The sequence below is a fragment of the Periplaneta americana genome, chromosome 2, assembly GCF_040183065.1.
Source record: "Periplaneta americana isolate PAMFEO1 chromosome 2, P.americana_PAMFEO1_priV1, whole genome shotgun sequence".
In the NCBI taxonomy this organism is placed as follows: Eukaryota; Metazoa; Arthropoda; class Insecta; order Blattodea; family Blattidae; genus Periplaneta; species Periplaneta americana.
The window spans coordinates 123,822,534-123,842,665 of record NC_091118.1 but is presented as its reverse complement, the minus strand read 5'-3'; the positions used below and the strand labels follow the sequence as shown (position 1 = coordinate 123,842,665).

At 32.5% G+C, this 20,132-nt stretch overlaps 1 protein-coding gene across 1 annotated transcript in view; it reads left to right on the top strand.

Annotated features, from left to right (window-relative positions):
* LOC138695298 (uncharacterized) overlaps positions 1-19,439 on the top strand; it is a 292,562-nt gene extending 273,123 nt beyond the window's left edge. The window contains exons 5-6 of the mRNA XM_069819726.1: positions 5,259-5,517; positions 18,774-19,439. Coding sequence (XP_069675827.1) covers positions 5,259-5,517; positions 18,774-18,847 — 333 coding nt within the window. The 3' untranslated portion in view covers positions 18,848-19,439. The remainder of the gene's footprint in view (positions 1-5,258; positions 5,518-18,773) is intronic.
* Positions 19,440-20,132: the final 693 nt, after the last annotated feature.

The window sequence follows — 20,132 nt, the reverse complement described above, 5'->3', positions numbered from 1 at the left end:
GTTCAAATTCTGCTTGGGACAAGACATGGCTAAGGTTTTCTAGGGTTTTCCCTCGCCCATTAAGAGCAAATGTTCGATAACTTTCGACCCTGTACTCATTTCGCTGGCATTATCACCTTCATATCACTCAAACGCTAGATAACCATCGGAGTTCATAAAAAGTCGTAAAATAAACCAATTAAATCCATTTGTTTTATTGTCTTCGTCGTACTGTATTTTATGTCTTATTCAATTCTATATATTGCATTCTATTAAATTCTCTCTACTCTATTCTACGTGTTCCGTTCTATCTAATATATATATATATATATATATATATATATATATATATATATATATATATATATATATTTCAATTCTATTCTATACCATTCAACCTATTTCATATTATCCTCTCAAATATATTCTATTATATCCTACATACACTATTCCATTCTAACTATTCTATTCAGCCTATCTACTTTATTTCATCTATTCTACTCTACTCTACTCCGTTATGTATTCTGCTATCTTTATTTTATACTAGTTTCTGTATAATCTCTTCCATTCCTACAATTCTGTTGTATTCTATTGATCGTGTTATATTCCATTCCATCTATTCTAATTCTATTCTACCAACTCATTTCTATTCCTTTGTTTTTGTTATACAGAATGTCTCATTCAAGCCGTCCATAAATTGTTTTAGGCATCACGCCCAACATGACTAGAAGTGGACACACAATACTTTTCTTCATTGGAATTCTCTAACTCGCAGCGCTTGTATTTTAATTTAAGTAACGATTGAAAACAGCGAGAATAATAAATACGCAGGTTCGGTGGACTATTTGATAAATAATTAATTCATACAATGCCTCTGAGTAAATAAAAAAAAATTATAATACGCGGATCTTTCGATGATAGTTCATGGCTCTTAGCGAGAGTGATGTGTTCGTATGAATGAGAGCCTGAGAGGGCTCGATATTCGATCCTTTCTTTCGTACTTTTTAATTCAAATACAAACAATTGATTGTTTATATACAGCAGTGATGTCAACGCAAACGTGCTCACAGACCGTATGCCCTGATCAGAGCACGTAAGGCACGCAGGTACAAGTCACTGATGAACACAAGGGTTGTACATTAAGAAGTCGTTCAGTAAGTCTCAGACTGACTAGACTCTTGACTTGTTAGATAAGTGAAAGATGAGGTGATGCTCTTTGTTGGTTTGTGGAAATTATTTAGTTACAAAGACAAGCAGTGTCGAACGCCTGAAATTATTAGTTCATCTACAGAATGATATAATATTCGAATTAGTTTGTTTATATTGACATTAAATAGTAGTAAATGTATGTGAAGATGTATAGTAGAGCTTCTTCCTCACAGCATTGTATTTATGTTTACAGATTAAAGTACAAACAAAAGCGTGTGCTACTAATGGCGTAGACTCGTTACATGTCAGTTACGAGTTATATCTATAAATTGTCCAGATTTTTGTACATTCTCAGTTTGACGATGTTTCTTACCATTACGATATCTTTTGGTTAAGCCAAGAAAAAGTTCTGTCCAGGTATTTTGAATTACGTAAATATTTATCAGAATTCATAATAGAGATAGTCCAGAACTAGTTGATTCTATATGGATCCAGGAACTTAACTTTCTCAAGGATATATTCTAGCATCTGGACGTTTTGAATTTGAGATCGCAAGGAAAGAATCAATTAATTTCTGTCGACAGATATTATTAAAAGCTTTCAGATGAAGATTTCATTTTGGATGTCACAGATCTCACAGGACAATTTTTATAATTTCAACGCCTTCAGTCATTGAACTCCTGTTCAGCAGTGTAAAATACTGCAGTGTTTTAAAAAATCTCTGGGAAGAGTTCCATAGACGATTTAAAGATATTGACCTACTCCAGCCCAAGTTGTATTTGTTTTGTGATCCTTACTCATCAAACCCACAAAATATACCAACACAGTTACAATTGAATACCTGAATTGACAAACATCCCAAGTCAAAAATTTACCAAATTGGCTTTTTACCTAACAAGTTGCATTTTACATAGGCTATCATTTTGTAAAAAAGAATATTCTAAGTCCAACTCTAAGCCTGTGTTTTTGGATCATACAAATATTTATTTCAATACTCATAATCCAAGCCTATATAGTTTCTTTGCGGTCCTGAAAAATTTACTTCAATGGACTTGGAATGTTAGCCATTTCAGGTCTTCCATTAGAAATTATTTTGCTGCAGGAAATATTTCACCTGACATAAGAAGGATGGTGTCGGTAAAAATCAGAAAAATCACTTCTGAATTACGCGAGAAGTCAGGAATTTGAATTTGTTTCTAGAAGTGTAATGGTGCTCATATAAGTAGTACATGATTATGTAACAGTTAATAACAATAATTAGGCTAATTATAGGCCTCATTATGTAAAACTGCTTAAGTGAAAGAGAAGCTATGTTTATTATTTGTTATTTATTTATTTTTATTTTATTGGGTTATTTTACGACTCTTTATCAAAATCTAGGTTATTTAGCGTCTGAATGAAATGAAGGTGATAATACCGGTGAAATGAGTCCGGGGTCCAGCACCGAAAGTTACCCAGCATTTGCTCGTATTGGGTTGAGGGAAAACCCCGGAAAAAAACCTCAACCAGGTAACTTGCCCCGACCGGGATTCGAACCCGGGCCACCTGGTTTCGCGCCAGACGCGCTGACCATTATTCCACAGGTGTGGACTATTATTTGTTATATCCTACTATTTCATAATTAACTGCAAATATTACAGCGGTACATGCTGCAAAACATGCTTTTATTTCTTGTTTTCTTGTATTATTATCTATTACTATCTATTACTGAAGAGCAGTTTAATTCATCTTGCAGTGGTAGGCCAATAGAGTTCATTTTGCTCATCCCTTCTTTTTCACCGCTACTGCCTGCAGAATAGATTCATTGGAACCCGTGCGCTTTTGATAGCACGTAGAGTCTTTCACGTGCTCTGACCTTGACATCCCTGATAAAACGGTATCAGTCACTTTCATTTAGAATGGATTTAAATCACATTTTCGAAAATACTTCCCTGAATTTCAAGGCAACGATCCACATGGATATGAACCCCACGTGTAGCATTTCGCAGCTTCACACGTTTGTTCTTTATTGTCGCCGCGGCATCCAGAATGCGATGAAGCAACTCTTCGCGTGTTTGTACCTTAATCTGATAGACCAGTGGCCGGCAGAAGCTGCAGTTATGACGTAAGAGTCAGTCAGGCCTCAAGAGCGATCAGTTGAGTCGTATTACTGTTAACACGCACCAGCGCAGTGGCGTCAGTGCAGCAATGATACGACAGTTCTTGGAGATAAATTGATGGAATCACATTCCTGTATTTTGCTAGGGAATAACTACTCTGCGGTCATGATGGCAACATTCTTGGCAAATTCCCCGTCATTAAAAGAACGCATGTTCTTTGCAATGGCTAGTGAAATCCTATATCTTAAGCCTTAAGCTTACCATTGATTCACTGACAGTGTGTTTCCTAGCTTCACTTAACAATTTATCTTTCAATTGCTGCACTAGTATTTGTCGATATTCTCCCCCATATTTGTCATAATCATTTGTGTGGCGTACAGAATAATGGCATTGTATATTGAATTTCTTTACATGCTGAAACAGCTTGCCACAAATCAAACACTTCGCCATTCCTCCATACTCCATAACACAGTTTGATCTCGACAAAACATTTAGCTTGGGCACGATAGTAACACAAAGTGATGGTGTGTTTCAAAAGTTGAAATATACTTTGCATACTGCTCACCAAGTTAGGGCCTAGATAGTTCAATCTGTATATTGTGTAGGAAAATGTCTGTTAAAACACTTGAACTGTTTTCAAGTTTCCGAGTAGACAAAGTGTTGTAGTACTGCTTAAATTATTTATTTCTATATTTATAGGCCTATATTAATAGCAGTTTCGGAGCCTCATTTACATAATGCGAACGCTTCTGCAGCTGGCTGTATTATGAATTTCATATTATTATAAGTATATTAAATTTGATTACAAACCAAAATATTTTGTTACATTGATTTATCACGGATGTACAGTTTTGTTTTCGTACAAATGTATTGTAATTGTGCTGTTCCCATACTACCTCAGACGAATGGATAGCGCTCTGTCATTGCATAGGCGCCGTACCACCACTGTTCAGTTGAACTTTCTCTCCTCGCTGTGCTCAGTATGCAGAGATTGCCGAGCAAAGAGCAAGGCGACTCCGTGGTATGATGTTACAGAGCACGGAACATGCCGGTCACTGGATAGATGATGTATTTCATCCACTCCCAGATACACGTGCACGTAGTTACGGTAATAGACATGCCTAACGCTCCATTCACTATGACGCGTTTCAGAAATGTGTCTTCTACCGACTGAACTACCCAGAACTTCACCCGACACCGCACCCAGCCAAAGGTCCCGGGATCGATACCCAGTCCCGGAACAATTTTTCCCTTGAAATTAATCAAGGCAATAAGAATAATCACGAATTCTTCAAATAATGAACATTGTCGACCACTCTTTTAAAATGAAAGGATATTAACAGTTACTTTTATGTATATTTTAGATTTATTATTATTTGTAAAGGATAATTTTAATGATTTTTATTGTAAGAGAAGATAATCACAATTATGACAGAAGGCAGCACAAAAGATACATTTGCTCGTGACAAGATTGTCTAAAACAAAACATTTTTTAATGATAGCAATGAAGGTGTCAAATAAATTTTCTGATTTTATTTTTGGTTTTAACAGAAACTTGTTCAAAAAAAAGGGTATCTGAATGGTTGGTAATTAGGTCTTATTGTAATCTTAAATGAATTCTATTGTGATGTTATAAATATTTAATCTTAATTTTATGTATTTTTTGTCGTGTAATTTCAAGACAATGTCTTTTGCGTTATATGTGTTCCTAGACTGTAAATTAAAATAAATAAATAAATAAATAAATAAATAAATAAATAAATAAATAAATAAATAAATAAATAAATAAATAAATAAAAAAATAAATAAATAAATAAATAAATATTATACTCTCAGTAATTACATTATCCCTATATAAACTAACAATTTCTGTTTGTTACTAATATTCTATTGCATTTTAATGCACTTTATATTTGCTTATATTTTTATAATTCATGATTTCAATATATTCATATCCTATCACTTCCATAGCTCCCAGTTTGTATATATATAATCTAATCACTAAAATATATTGTCCCTACCTTCTTTTAGGATGTTATGCGGATATGGGAGTATCGCGAGGGTCCCGACGAGACGGACTCTCAAGACCTACACTCCAAGACGTTGGGACTGCATTTTAGGATCCAGGATTCTCACTTCATCAACAACGGGGGAAGTCTCTCTCCTAGGATGGAGATTCGTTGTACATCCACAGTGGGGGGCGTGAGCCGCCACAAGTTCGTGTTCCCCACTTTAGCCACGGCACTCACCTCCAACAAATTGGCTCAAGAGGTGTACAAGAATTCAGCAGGTGAGGACAGTTTCATAGCAGACTCCTAAGGCAGAGAAGATAGTTGAGATTATTTCATGTCAGCAAAAATGTAAGTTACGTTGATCCATGCTTACACCGTTGCTTCAGAATTGACTGATAGTAACTAATTTACAGTACAGTGATTAGGGAAGCCCTTCCGACGCATAAGGAGCACATTTCTGAAGTCATTTTCATGAAAATGTTTAAATGAACACTCATCCAATTCTGCAGTTGCTTCACATTTTGAAAGTTACTTTGTCTGTGAACAGGCTGTAACTCGTCTCGGCCTATGTCGTCTTATCAATCCTAGCAAAACTATGATTTATGAACTCGTTGATCCTCATCATTCTGTGGAGGAGTATTCATATCCGTACAGCTAGATGCATTGAAGTAAGGAATGGAATTCTTGAAAATCTACTGTGACGTTTTGAAAGAGGGAAAAATCGACCATACATAAGCATGCCAATCATGAAGTATGCGTAACGTTTATAGCCAGTGAAATAAAATTACGATTTTTCACATCAAAACGCATAAAAATGATGTGATATTTAAATAAATAACCGGTATCATGTATAGCAGTTACATCAACATCAGCTCGCCGTGACTAAGTCGCCCGCCATGTAAACAGTCTAGTTAGAGGGCATCCATACTCTTTCCCTCTTTCTCTTTCGCCGCAAGAGGGGTGAATAAGTACACCGATAGTCCCATTGCTTGCTTTACTGTACCTACTGAAAATAACAGAATGGCAAGTGCTAGTAAGACCCTATAGAGTTTTATACATTTATATAACTTATTATATTTCTTTCATTATTTTATTTTAAAATGTATACAGTAATTTATTTTGTTGAGGCGATGGGAAGAATTAATTAAGTTTTTTATATTTATACATTTAGGCCTATTTATGGGAAGCTGGTCCATTTTTGTTGGGTATGAGATTAAATTACTTTAGGAATATCAGTGTACTTTAATGAAGACTATTAATTGGCACTCAAATCGCTTTACTAGTTCTAGAATCAGCAGTAATGTTATTCAATCTTAGCATGAAGATTGTTATCCAAGCTTTCAAGCAGCAATCACAATGGAGCAGCACAATGTATATTGTGTAAAAAATATATTATCTCTAAGACATTTTAATTTACAGCGACATTGTGCTCATTTTAACAGCTTATTCCTTGGATGAAGTACCTACTACAAAAAAGTTTCTGATACCATATTACACCCAAATGAATACTTTTCTCAGAAAAAGTTTATATATATAATTTTTATATATTTAATAATATATATTTCCCTAAATGTTAATACTGTCTCCCTCGAAAAGTAAGCCTAGTATTCATACTATCCATAATTTATTTTAATTTATTCTATTCCCTCCTTCAATGTGAACAGTTTCACTTTCACTCTATATTTTGTTTTGTTTAACTGAATTACTACGATACGTTTATATATTTCATAGATTTGTTATATATTTCATGTATATGATTAAAACCTGGCCTTAACTCTGCCAGGCAAAATTTATTATTATTATTATTATTATTATTATTATTATTATTATTATTATTATTATTACTACTACTACTACTACTACTACTACTGTTGTTGCTGTTGTTAATTTAATTTAACATAATTTAATGTATTTTACTTTAATTTAATTCAATTAGTTTAATTTTAATTTAATGTAAATAAATTTTAATTCCATTCAGTACAATTCAAATTCAGTTCAAAAACATACTAGTTTATTCTTTCTGTAGTCTTTATTCCTAGTTTAGTCTGACTTTAGTCCGACCTTAGTCTCATTTTAGTCCGACTTTAGTTCGAGTTTAGTCAGACTTTAGTCCGACCTTATTCCGAGTTTAGTCCAACCTTAGTCCGACTTTAGTTCGATCTTATTCCGACTTTAGTCCATATTTGTCCTATTTTATTCGTAGTTGCCTTGTCTGGTGTCGTCTTGTCTTCCCTTCATTTAATTTAATTTAATCTACTGCATTGTAATTCAATGTTATTTTGAAAATAGAGAAGAATTTATAGCGCAATTAGAAAGAAAACAGAGGATGAAAGAGGAAAAACTGGGAGGAAATAGAGGAGAAAGAGAGGGAAATTAGACTAAGAAAAAATTAAAAGTAACAGAGGATAAATTAGATAGAAAATGGAGGAAAGTACAAGTGAATGTGGATGGTAATGTAGAGAAAAAATGAGAGAATATAGAGGGGAATATAGATGAAAATTGGAGTCAAAATACAGAAGTAGAACGGAAATTAGATGGAAATTAGATCGGACAATAGAGGCAAATTACAACTGACAATAGAGGAAAATTAGAGCAAAAAATTGAGAAAATTATAGCGGAAAATAGAGATAAAATATAGCAGTAAATAAAGGGAAAATTACAATGGAAAATTGAGGCAAATTAGTCCGGATACTAGCAGGAAATTACAGCGCAAAATAGAGCGAAGTATGTGTGTAAAATAGAGGGAAATTAGAACAGAAAATAGAGAGAAATTAGAGCGCAAAAATATCGAACTTAGAGCGAAATATAGAGGAATATAACAGCCTAAAATAGGGACAAATTTAAAATAGCAATGATAGAGGGGAAATTAGAGCGCAAAGAGAGGAATATTAGGTGAGAAATTACAGAGAATATAGTGCGGAAATTAGAGGGAAGCTACAGATGAAAATGGAGGAAATTTAGAGAGTAAAAATATAAAAAAAATTAGACGGGAAATTGGAGAGTAAATAGAGCGGAAAATATAGAGAAAATTGAGGAAATGAGAGGGAAATTAGTGAGAAAAATACAGCGGAAATTAGAACGAAAATAGAGCGGAATATAGAGGAAAATTAGAGCAGTAAATAGGGAGGAAAATACAGGGTAAATAGAACAGAAAATTAAGGAAAATTAGAGCGGATAACAGAGGGAAATTGGAGCAGAAAATAGAGCGGATATGAAATCTGATATCAGAGGAAAATTGAGCGGAATATTTAGGGAAAATATAGCGGAATATAGACTGTTATTAGAGCAGAAAATAGAGAGAATACAGAGCGGAAAATAGAGGGAAATTAGAGAGTAAAATTGAGAAAAATTGTTGTGGAAAATAGAAAAAAATATAGCGGAAAATAGAGGGAAAATATAGCAGTAAATAGAGGAAAATTATGATGAAATAGAATGGGAAAATGACAGCGAAAAATAGAGAGAAATTATAACGGAAAGTAGAGGAAAATTAGAGCAGAATATAGACGGATATTATAGCGGAAAATTGATAGAAAATTCTTTCTCAAAATGGAGGGAAATATAAGCAGAAAGTCGATCGAAATGAAGAACGAGAGAAGAGGAAAATTAAACAGAATATATATGAAAATTAGGGCGGAAAATAGAGTGAATTTAAAGTGCAAAACAAAGCGACGCTAGTGTAGAAATAGGAGGAATTTAGAGAGAAAAAAGAAGAAATTTAGAGCGGAAAACAGAATTAAATTAGAGAGAGAAAATAGGGGGAAGTAGAGTGGAAAATACATAGAAATTAGACCGGAAAAAAGGAAAAGTAGGGCAAAATAAGAGGGAAATTAGAGCTGACAATAGAGGCTAAAATATAGGGAATTTAGATCCGATATTATTTCTTTGAATTTAATTTATTTCAATTTAGTTGTAACTTAATTTAATTTTATTTGATTTTACTCTATTTTATTTCATTTTATTTTATACTTTAATTTAATTTCATAGTATTTTATTTTGATTGCATTTTGTATTATTTTATTTTAATTCTATTTTATTTACTTCTAAATTGACTTAATGTAATCTTCTCAATTTTAATTGATTTTATTTTATATAATTATTTTTTTACTGCATGCATTGTATTCTTCTCCTGACATAATTAGGAACATTAAATCCAGACGTTTGAGATGGGCAGGACATGTAGCACGTATGGACGAATCCAGAAATGCATATAGAGTGTTAGTTGGGAGGCCGGAGGGAAAAAGATCTTTAGGGAGGCCGAGACGTAGATGGGAAGATAATATTAAAATGGATTTGAGGGAGGTGGGATATGATGGTAGAGAATGGATTAATCTTGCTCAGGATAGGGACCAATGGCGGGCTTATGTGAGGGCGGCAATGAACCTTCGGGTTCCTTAAAAGCCAGTAAGTAAGTATATAATTAATTTTTTGTTTATTTTATTTTAATTTATGCTATTTTATTTTCTTTGCTTAGTTTGTTGTCATTTTATTTAATTTTATTTCATTTAACATAACTTAGTTCAATTTAATGTAATTCAATTCCATTTTATACACTTTAAATTCAATTCAATACCATACTGCTTTATTCTTCTGTAGTCCTTATGTTTAGTTCAATCTTAATTTAGTCTGACTTTAGTCCGATCTTAATCCGACTTTAGTTCGGCCTCAGTCCGAGTTTTATCCGACCTAAGTCCGACTTTAGTCCGATCATAGTCCTACTTTTGACCATTTTTATCCTAGTTTATCCGTAATAACCTCGTCTTGTGTCGTCTCATGTTGTCTTAATTTAATTTAATTTAATCTACTGCAATTTAATTTAATGTTATTTTGAAAACAGAAGAGAATTTAAAGCGAAATTATAAGGAAAAGAGAGGAGAAAACAGGGAAAATGGGAGGAAATAGAGGAGAAATAGTGAGAAAATACGCTAAGAAAAAATTAGGAGTAACAGATGAGAAATTAGATGGAAAATAGAGGAGGAAATGGAGGAAAATGAAAGTTAAAATTGAGTGTAGTTAGATAAAAGTAGGGAGAATGTAAAGGGTATTATAGATGGAAATTGGAGAGTTAATAGAGATGTAGAGCGGAAGATAGAGGAAAATTAGATCGAAAAATAGAGCGAAGTTACAACGGACAATAGAGGAAAATTAGAGCGGATAATTGAGAGAAATTAGTTCGAATCATAGCGGGAAAGTAGAGCGGAAATAGAGGGAAACAAGTGTATAAAATTGAGGGAAATTAGATCTGAAAATGGAGGGAAATTAGAGCGGAAAAATATGGACCTTAGAGCGAAAATAACAACATACAATAGCAGAAATAGAAAATAGGAATGATAGTGGGGAAAATTAAAGAGAAATTAGTGCTGAAAAGAGAGGGAAATTAGATGTGAAAATAGAGATAATATAGTGCGGAAATTAGAGGGAAGCTAGGAATGAAAATGGAGGAAAATGAGACCGGAAAGTAGAGGGTAACTAGAGTGGAAAATATAGGGAAAATTTGGAGGAAATGAGAGAGAAATTAGTGAGTAAAATAGATCGGAAAGTAGAACGAAATTAGAACGGCATGTATGGGAATATTAGAGCGGAAAATAGGGAGAAAATAGAGGGTAACATGAGCGGAAAATTGAGGGAAATTAGAGCGGAAAAGGAAGGGAAATTGGAGCAGAAAGTAGAGCGGAAAAGAAATCAGAATATAGAAGGAAATATGAGCAAATGCTGGGTAACTTTCGGTGCTGGACCCCGGACTCATTTCACCGGCATTATCACCTTCAACTCATTCAAACGCTAAATAACCTAAGATGTTGATAAAGCGTCGTAAAATAACCTACTAAAAATTAAAAAAAAGAGACGGAAATTATGGCGGAAACTAGAGGGAAGTTAGAGCGTAAAATAGAGGAAAATTGTTGTGGAACGTTGAAGAAAAAATATAGCGGAAAATAGAGGGAAATTATAGCAAAACATAGAAGAAAATTATTTGGTATATAGAGGGAAAGTGATAGCGAAAAGTAGATGGAAATTATGACGGAAAGTAGAGGGAAATTGTAACGGAAAGTAGAGGGAAATTAGAGCAGAATATAGGGGGGAAATTATAGCGGAAAATAGTTGCAAACTTATTACGAAAAATGGAGGAAAAAGTAAGGAGAAAGGACAGCAAAATTAAGGACGAGAAAGGAAGAAAATTAAACAGAATATGTAGGAAAATTAGAGCGGAAAATTAGAGGGCAAAATAGAGCGAATCTAAAGTGCAAAACAAAGCGACGCTAGTGTCGAAATAGGAGCAATTTAGAGAGGAAAAAGGAAAGAAATTAGAGCGGAGAACGGAATTAAATTAGAGAGAGAAAGTAGGGGCAAGTTGAGGGGAAAATAGAGAGAAACTAGGCCGAAAAAAATAGGAAAAATAGGGCGAAAATTAGATGGAAATTAGAGCGAATAATGGAGGCTAAAATATAAGGAATTTAGAGCCGATATTAGTTCATTAAATGTAATTAATTTCAATTTAGTTGTAACTTAATTGAATTTTAATTCATTTTACTCTATTTAATTTCATTTAATTTTGTATTATATTTTAATTTAATTTAATTTTATGCTGTTTTATTTTGATTGTATTTTCTATTATTTTTAATTCTACTTTATTTTCTTCTAATTTAACTTAATGTAACTTTCTTGAATTTGAATTTATTTTATTTCATTTTATTTTATATATTTCATTTTTAGTTTCTTTCATTTTAATTTATGCTATCTTATTTTCTTTGCTTAATTTATTTCAGTTCAATTTAATTTAATTTTATTTAACATAATTTAATTTATTTTACTTTAATTTAATTTTAATTTAATATAATTCAATTTTAATTCCATTTAATACAATTCAAATTCAGTTCAATATCGTATTAGTTTAGTCTTTCAGTAGTCTTTATTCTAAGTTTATTCTGACCTTAGTCCAAATTTATTCCGATCTTAGTCCGAATTTGGACCATCTTTAGACCTAGTTTATTCGTAGTAGCCTTGTCTCGTGTCGTCTCGTGTTGTCGTCATTTAATTTAATTTAAATCTACTCCAATTTAATTAAATCATATTTTGAAAATGTGGGAGAATTTAGAGCGCAATTAGAAAGAAACGGACAAGAAAACAGGGAAAATTGTGGGAAATAGAGGAGAAATAGAGGCAAAATAGAATAAGAAAAATATTAAGAGTAAGAGAGGAGAACTTAGATGGAAAATAGACGAGGAAATGAAGGATAATAGAAGTGAAAATCGAGGGTAATCTAGAGAAAAAATTGAGAGAACATAGAGGGTAATAGAGACGGAAATTGGAGTGAAAATAGAGGAGTAGAGCGGAACTTAGAGGGAAATTAGATCGGAAAATAGAAGTAAATTACAATGGACAATAGAGGAAAAGTAGAGCGGAAAATTGAGAGAAATTATATCGGAAATTAGAGAAAAACTACAGCAGAAAATAGACGGAAATTACAACGGAAAATTGAGGGAAATTCGTGCGGATAATAGCGTGAAATTAAAGCGGAAATTAGAGGGAAATAAGTATGTAAAATAGAGGGAAATTAGAACAGAAAATAGAGGTAAATTACAGCTCAAGGATATCGAATTTAGATCGAAAAATAAAGGGATTTAACAGTCTAAAATAGAAATAGGATTAATAGAGGGATATTACAGAGAAATTAGAGCGGAAAAAGAGGGATATTAGATATGAATATAGAGAAAATATAGTGCTGAAATTAGAAGGAAGCTAGAGATAAAAGTGAAAGAAAATTAGTATGTAAAAGTATAGGAAAATTAGACATTTAAATTTGAGAGTAACTATGGCGGAAAATATAGGGAAAATTGGAAGGAAATTAGAGCGAAATATTTCAGTAAAATAGATCGGAAAGTAGAACGAAATTAGAGCGGAACATAGAGGAAAATAGGGAGGAAAATAGAGGGCAAGAAGAGCGGAAAATTGAGGGAAATTAGAGCGGACAACAGAGGGAAATTTGAGCAGAAAGTAGAGTAGAAATGAAATCGGAAATCAGACAAAAAATTGAGCGAAAAATTTAGGGAAAATATAGCAGAATATAGACGGAAATTAAAGGATAAAATAGGGAGAATATAGAGCGGAAAATAGATGGAAATTAGAAGCGTAAAATGGAAGGAACATTGTTGTGGAAAATAGAAGAAAAATTATAGCGGAAAATAGAGTGAAATTATAGCAGAATAGAGGAAAATTATAGCGAAAAAAGGGAGAAAATATAACGCAAAGTAGAGGAAAAGAGAGCAGAATATAGAGGAAAATTATAGCGGAAAATAGATGGAAATTTATTTCGGAAAATGGAAGGTAATATAAGCAGAAATTTGAAGGAAATTAAGGACGAGAAAAGAGGTGAATTAAACAAAATATATAGGAAAATTGGAGCGGAAAATTTGAGGGGAAAATAGAGGGAATGTACTCTGCTAAAGAAAGAGACACTAGTGTGGAAATAGGAGGGATTTGCGGACGAAGAAAGGAGAAAATTTGAGCGGAAAACACAAATAATTTAGAGGAAATAGGGGAAAGTTGAGTGGAAAATAGAGGGAAATTAGATCGGAAAAATAGGGAAAATAGGGCGAAATTTGAAGGTAAATTAGAGCGGATAATAGAGGCTAAAATATAGGGAATGTAGAGCGGATATTAGTTCATTAAATTTAATATATTTTAATTTAGTTGTAACTTAATTTAATTTTAATTTATTTTACTCTATTTTATTTCATTTTGTTTTATATTTTAATTTAATTCAATTTAATTTTATGGTATTTTATTTTGATTATATTTTCTCTTTTTTTAATTCTATTTTATTTTCTGCTAATTTAACTTAATGTAACTTTGTTTAATTTTGATTTATTTTATTTCATTTTATTTGATATATTTAATTTTTAGTTTATTTTATTTTAATTTATTATGTTTTATTTTCTTTGCTCAGTTTGTTTCAGTTTAACTTAATTTTATTTAACATAACTTAATTTATTTAGTTTAATTAAATTAAATTTAATTCTAATGTAATGTAATTCAGTTTTAATTCCATTTAATACCATTCAATTGAATACCGTATTAGTTTAGTCTTTCTGTAGCATTTATTCTTAGTTTAGTCTTAATCTAGTCTGAATTTAGTCTGACTTTGTTACGAACTTATTGTGACTTTAGTGCGATTTTAGTCCGACTTTAATCCGACCATAGTCCGACTTTAGTCCGATATTAGTCCGACCTTAGTCCAACTTTAATCAATATTTAGTCCTAGTTTATTCGTAGTAACCTTGTCTCGTGTCGTCTCGTCTTGTCTTCATTTAATTTAATTTTAATCAACTGCAATTTAATTTAATGTTATTTTGGAAATGGAGGAGAATTTAGAGCTCAATTAGGTAGAAAACAGGGAAAATTGGGAGGAAATAGAGGAGAAATAGAGGGAAAATAGACTAAGAAAAAATTAATAGTAAGAGCGGAGAAATTAGATGGATAATAGAGGAAATGGAGGAAAATAGAAGTGACAGTGGAGAGTAATATAGAGAAAAAATAGAGAGAACATAGAGGAAAATATACATGGAAATTGGAGTGAAAATAGAGGAGTAGTACGGAAATTAGAGGGTAAAATAGAGGGAATTGCAACGGACAATAGAGGAAAATTAGAGCGGAAAATTGTGAGAAATTATAACGGAAAATAGAGAGAAACTATAGCAGAAAAAAGAGTGAAATTACAACAGAAAATTGAGGGAAATAACTTCGGATAATAGCGGGAAATTAGTGCGGAAAATAGGGGGATATAAGTGTGTAAAATAGAGGGAAATTAGAACATAAAATTGAGGGAAATTAGAGTGGAAAAGGATGGAATTTTGAGCGACAAATAGAGGGATATAACAGCCTAAAATAGGGAGAAATTGAAAATAGGAATGATAGTGGGGAAATTAGACAGAAATTAAAGCGGAAAAAGATGGATATTAGAGGTAAAAATAGAGAGAATATAGTGCGAATAGAGATAAAAATGAAGGAAAATTAGAGCGCAAAAGTAGAGGAAAATTAGACCGTAAAGTAGAGGGAAAATAGAGCATAAAATGTAGGGAAAATTGGCAGGAAATTAGAGGGAAATTAGTGAGTGAAATAGATCGGAAGGTAGAACGAAACTGGAGCGGAACATAGAGAAAAATTACAGCGGAAAATAGAGAAGAAAATTGAGGGAAATTGGAGCGGACAACAGAGGGAAATTTGAGAAGAAAGTAGAGCGGAAATGAAATCGGAAATCAGAGGGAAAATTGACGAAATATTTAGGGAAAATATAGCGGAATATAGACGGAAATTAGAGTGGAAAATGGAGAGAATATAGAGCGGAAAATAGAGGGAAATTAGAGAATAGAATAGAGGAAAATTATTGTGAAAAATAGAAGAAAAATTATAGCTGAAAATAGAGGGAAATTATTGTTTAATATAAGGGGAAAGTTTATAGCGAAAAATAGAGAGAAATTATAACGAAATGTAGAGGGAAATGAGAGCAGAATGTAGAGGGAAATTATAGCGGAAAATAGATGGGAATTTATTTCGGAAAATGGAGGGAATTGTAAGGAAAAAGTAGAGCGAAATTATGAACGAGAGAAGAGAAAATTTATATAGAATATAGGCTATAGGAAAATTAGAGCGGAAAATTAGAGGGGAAAATAAAGCGAATCCATAGTGGAAAACAAAGCGACGCTAGTGTGGAAATAGGAGGAATTTAGGGAGGAAAAAAAGAAAGAAATTAGAGCAGAAAAGAGAAGTAAATTAGAGAAAATAGGGGGATGTAGAGTGGAAAGTTGAGGGAAATTAGACAGGAAAAGTAGGGAAAATAGGACGTAAAATTTGGGGGAAAATTAGAGCGGATAATAGAGGCTAAAATATAGGGAATTTAGAGCGGACATTAGTTCATTAAATTTAATTTATTTTAATTTAGTTGTAACTTAATTTAATTTTAATTTATTTTACTCAATTTTATTTCATTTTATCTTATGTTTTATTTTAATTTTATTTTATTTTATGGTATTTTATTTTTATTGTATTTTCTATTATTTTCTATTATTTTATTTCAATTCTGTTTTATCTTCTGCTAATTTAACTTAATGTATCTTTCTTGAATTTTAATTTATTTCATTTTATTTTTATATTTAATTTTTAGTTTATTTTATTTTAATAGAAACACCGATTCAAAAACTGCTAAAAATAGTAACACAGACAAAACTTTTTTGAAAAACCTACACAAAATGTCAATATAAGTGGTCACATTCTTCTAAAATGTTGTTTCAAAAATAATGTCAGTTCTTTCGAATGACAAGTCCAGGCAACAGCACGCGAATAATTGTAAAAAAGTATACGTATTATTTTGTGTCAAGTTCTGGAATGAAATATAAGCAAGCCCTTTCTTGATACTTTCTTGGGTGGATTTAGTGTCCCAATTATATCCTCCCATTCATATTCCATAATATCCTCCCTTTCAGGTCATTTGCATTTGTATCCTTCTCAGCATTTTCTTTTGGCATATTTGGAGATTGTTACCAAGTTTGGTAGTGAGAGATCATTCAAGTAATTTAGCTGTAATACAAAGTGTGAGTTATAGTAAGCGTTTTTAAACTTCATGAAAGGTCCTCAGGTCAAAATAACGCAATTAAAATTTTTAAAAATCTCATTTGTGTTATTGTGCAAAGTAACCCCAATTTAGCCTCAAATTCACCTTGATTAGAAAATTATTCTGTAACACCATTTCCGACAAAACAGCTGCACAAAAGAAACTAGAAAGTCTAAATGGATGAATAAGTAACAGATACACGTACAACTTACCTTGAGATTGTGCACACCATCTGTGATGAAAGATAATTAATTTGATCTATATTTCATTCAAATAATGCACACGTTCTGTTGTTAAGGTATAGAAATACCATAAACAAATGCTGTGACCACGAACAGTGGAAAAATACTCTACACACATACCATCTATTGGTGGAAGTGATGAACAGATAAATTTGGTTCACGTAAACACCACTAGACCTATATAAAAAGTTTTTCATAGATGGTGCAAAGTTACCCCTGCAGGTGCAAAGTTAACCCATCTTACGGTACTAATAATAATAATAATAATAATAATAATAATAATAATAATAATAATAATAATAATAATAATGTCCTTATAGGTCAGTTTCTATCTGATGTTTTTCCAATTCACTGCGGGCTAAAGCAGGGAGATGCATCATCACCTTTACTTTTTAACTTCGCTTTAGAATATGCCATTAGGAAAGTTCAGGATAACAGGCAGGGTTTGGAATTGAACGGGTTACATCAGCTTCTTGTCTATGCGGATGACGTGAATATGTTAGGAGAAAATACACAAACGATTAGGGAAAACACGGAAATTTTACTTGAAGGCAAGTGAAGCGATCGGTTTGGAAGTAAATCCCAAAAAGACAAAGTATATGATTATGTCTCGTGACCAGAATATTGTACGAAATGGAAATATACAAATTGGAGATTTATCCTTCGAAGAGGTGGAAAAATTCAAATATCTTGGAGCAACAGTAACAAATATAAATGACACTCGGGAGGAAATTAAACGTAGGATAAATATGGGAAATGCCTGTTATTATTCGGTTGAGAAGCTTTTATCATCCAGGCTGCTGTCAAAAAATCTGAAAGTTAGAATTTATAAAACAGTTATATTACCGGTTCTTCTGTATGGTTGTGAAACTTGGACTCTCACTCTGAGAGAGGAACATAGGTTAAGGGTGTTTGAGAATAAGGTGCGTAGGAAAATATTTGGGGCTAAGCGGGATGAAGTTACAGGAGAATGGAGAAAGTTACACAACGCAGAGCTGCACGCATTGTATTCTTCACCTGACATAATTAGGAACATTAAATCCAGACGTTTGAGATGAGCAGGGCATGTAGCACGTATGGGAGAATCCAGAAATGCATAAAGAGTGTTAGTTGGGAGACCGGAGGGAAAAAGACCTTTAGGGAGGCCGAGACGTAGATGGGAAGATAATATTAAAATGGATTTGAGGGAGGTGGGATATGATGATAGAGACTGGATTAATCTTGCACAGGATAGGGACCGATGGCGGGCTTATGTGAGGGCGGCAATGAACCTTCGGGTTCCTTAAAAGCCATTTGTAAGTAAGTAAGTAAGTAAGTAATAATAATAATACTGCCACTGCTACTATTACTACTGCTGCTACTACCACTACCACTTTTGTTCAAAAAAGAAATTATATCACTGTTATTCAAAATCAATCAAAATTACTTCACAAATAAGTAGGCCTACGTAGATTAAGAAGAAGTGTCTTCTTTAGAAACGATGAGGAATGCAGAGTCGTCTGTTGGGAACGCGACTGAACTCTAGTTACCAGTGAAAGAAGCCACGCTATAACTTGCGAATTTCGTGCGCACTGCGAGGCCCAGTCGCGTTTAAACCCTGCATAAGAGATAAGGTAAGGAGACAATATGCGTAATTTCCCGATTATAAAATATTGATACTATCATGTTTTGCTTGTTTCTTTTTTTACAGATTTGCAGTTAATCTCACCACTAAACATTATTTTGATGTTGATTGCAACAATTCAGATGGTGCTTTCATCTTGATGTTAAAGTCTATAATAAGTGGAAAGTGAGAAACTAAGGACTTGTGAAAACGCTTTTGAATCTTCCCAAATAGAACTGTACACATAATCAATAAAGTTCCTTCCAATTTCCAAGAAAAAGAACTATTTTAACCGCAGTTCATATAGATATATGATTGGTTGCCTGTTTGGAACTCTTCACAACTGATGAGAATGTCTGAGTGCCAAAATTTGTGAACAAATCAAGTACTCTGTGGTGACATCTGTCAACATACTTCGAAGATGCTAGTGATATTATATTTAAATATGTGTGTTCCTGCAGAGAGAAAGTGTGATCGTTGAGTGTGAAAACTTCCATATGAATAAACTGCACCTATGAGCATTAAGTACGCTAAATCTAGCGTAACAGAATATTTACATATTTTTTAAAGAACTGAGGTATTTTAATTGCATAAATATCAACTCTCTTAATGTGATGTATCTTGAATTATTATAATTTGAAACACAAATTATATTTATATTTAGCCTCTCTTTTCCCTCTATTTTTGCTCTATCTTTTCTCTATTTTTCTCCTATTTACCTTTTCTCTATTTTCTCTCTATATTCTGCCTTGATTTCTCTTTATTTTCCTCTATTTGTCCTCTATTTTCCACCAACTCCTCCCAATTTATCCTCATTTTTCTATATATTTTCTCATCTAATTTTCCTTTATTTTTCCTCCAATTACTCCTACATATAACCTACATTTTCTGTCTATATTCCCTCCATTTTCTTCCCTATGTTCCTCTGTATTTTCTCCTTTCCTTTTCTGCAATTTTCTTTCGATTTTCCCTGTATTTTCGTCTCTATTTTTCGTTTATTCTCTCATCTATTTTTCCTCTAATTTCTCCTGTAAATCCTCTGTATCCCTACTTCTTGTTCTTCTAATTTTCCTCTATTTTCTGTCTATTTTCCCTCAATTTTCACCTTTATATTAATCTCTATTTTCTCATTTATTTTCACGTAATTTTCTTTCGATGTTTCTCTATTTCCTGCACAATTTTTCGTCTATTCTCTCATCTACTTTTCCTCTAGTTTTTCCTCTAATTATTCCTCTTTATTTGCTAATCTATTTTCCCTCTATTTTTCTCTATATTTCTCTATTTCGCTCTATAATCTCTTCTATCTTCCCTCTTACCTGCTCTATTATCCATCTATTATCTTCTCTATTATCCGTCTATATTTTCGTCTATTTTGTCCCTCTATTTTCTAATGAATTTTTTTCTACATTCTAAAGTACTTTTTCTCTATTTTTCTCCTATTTTCTC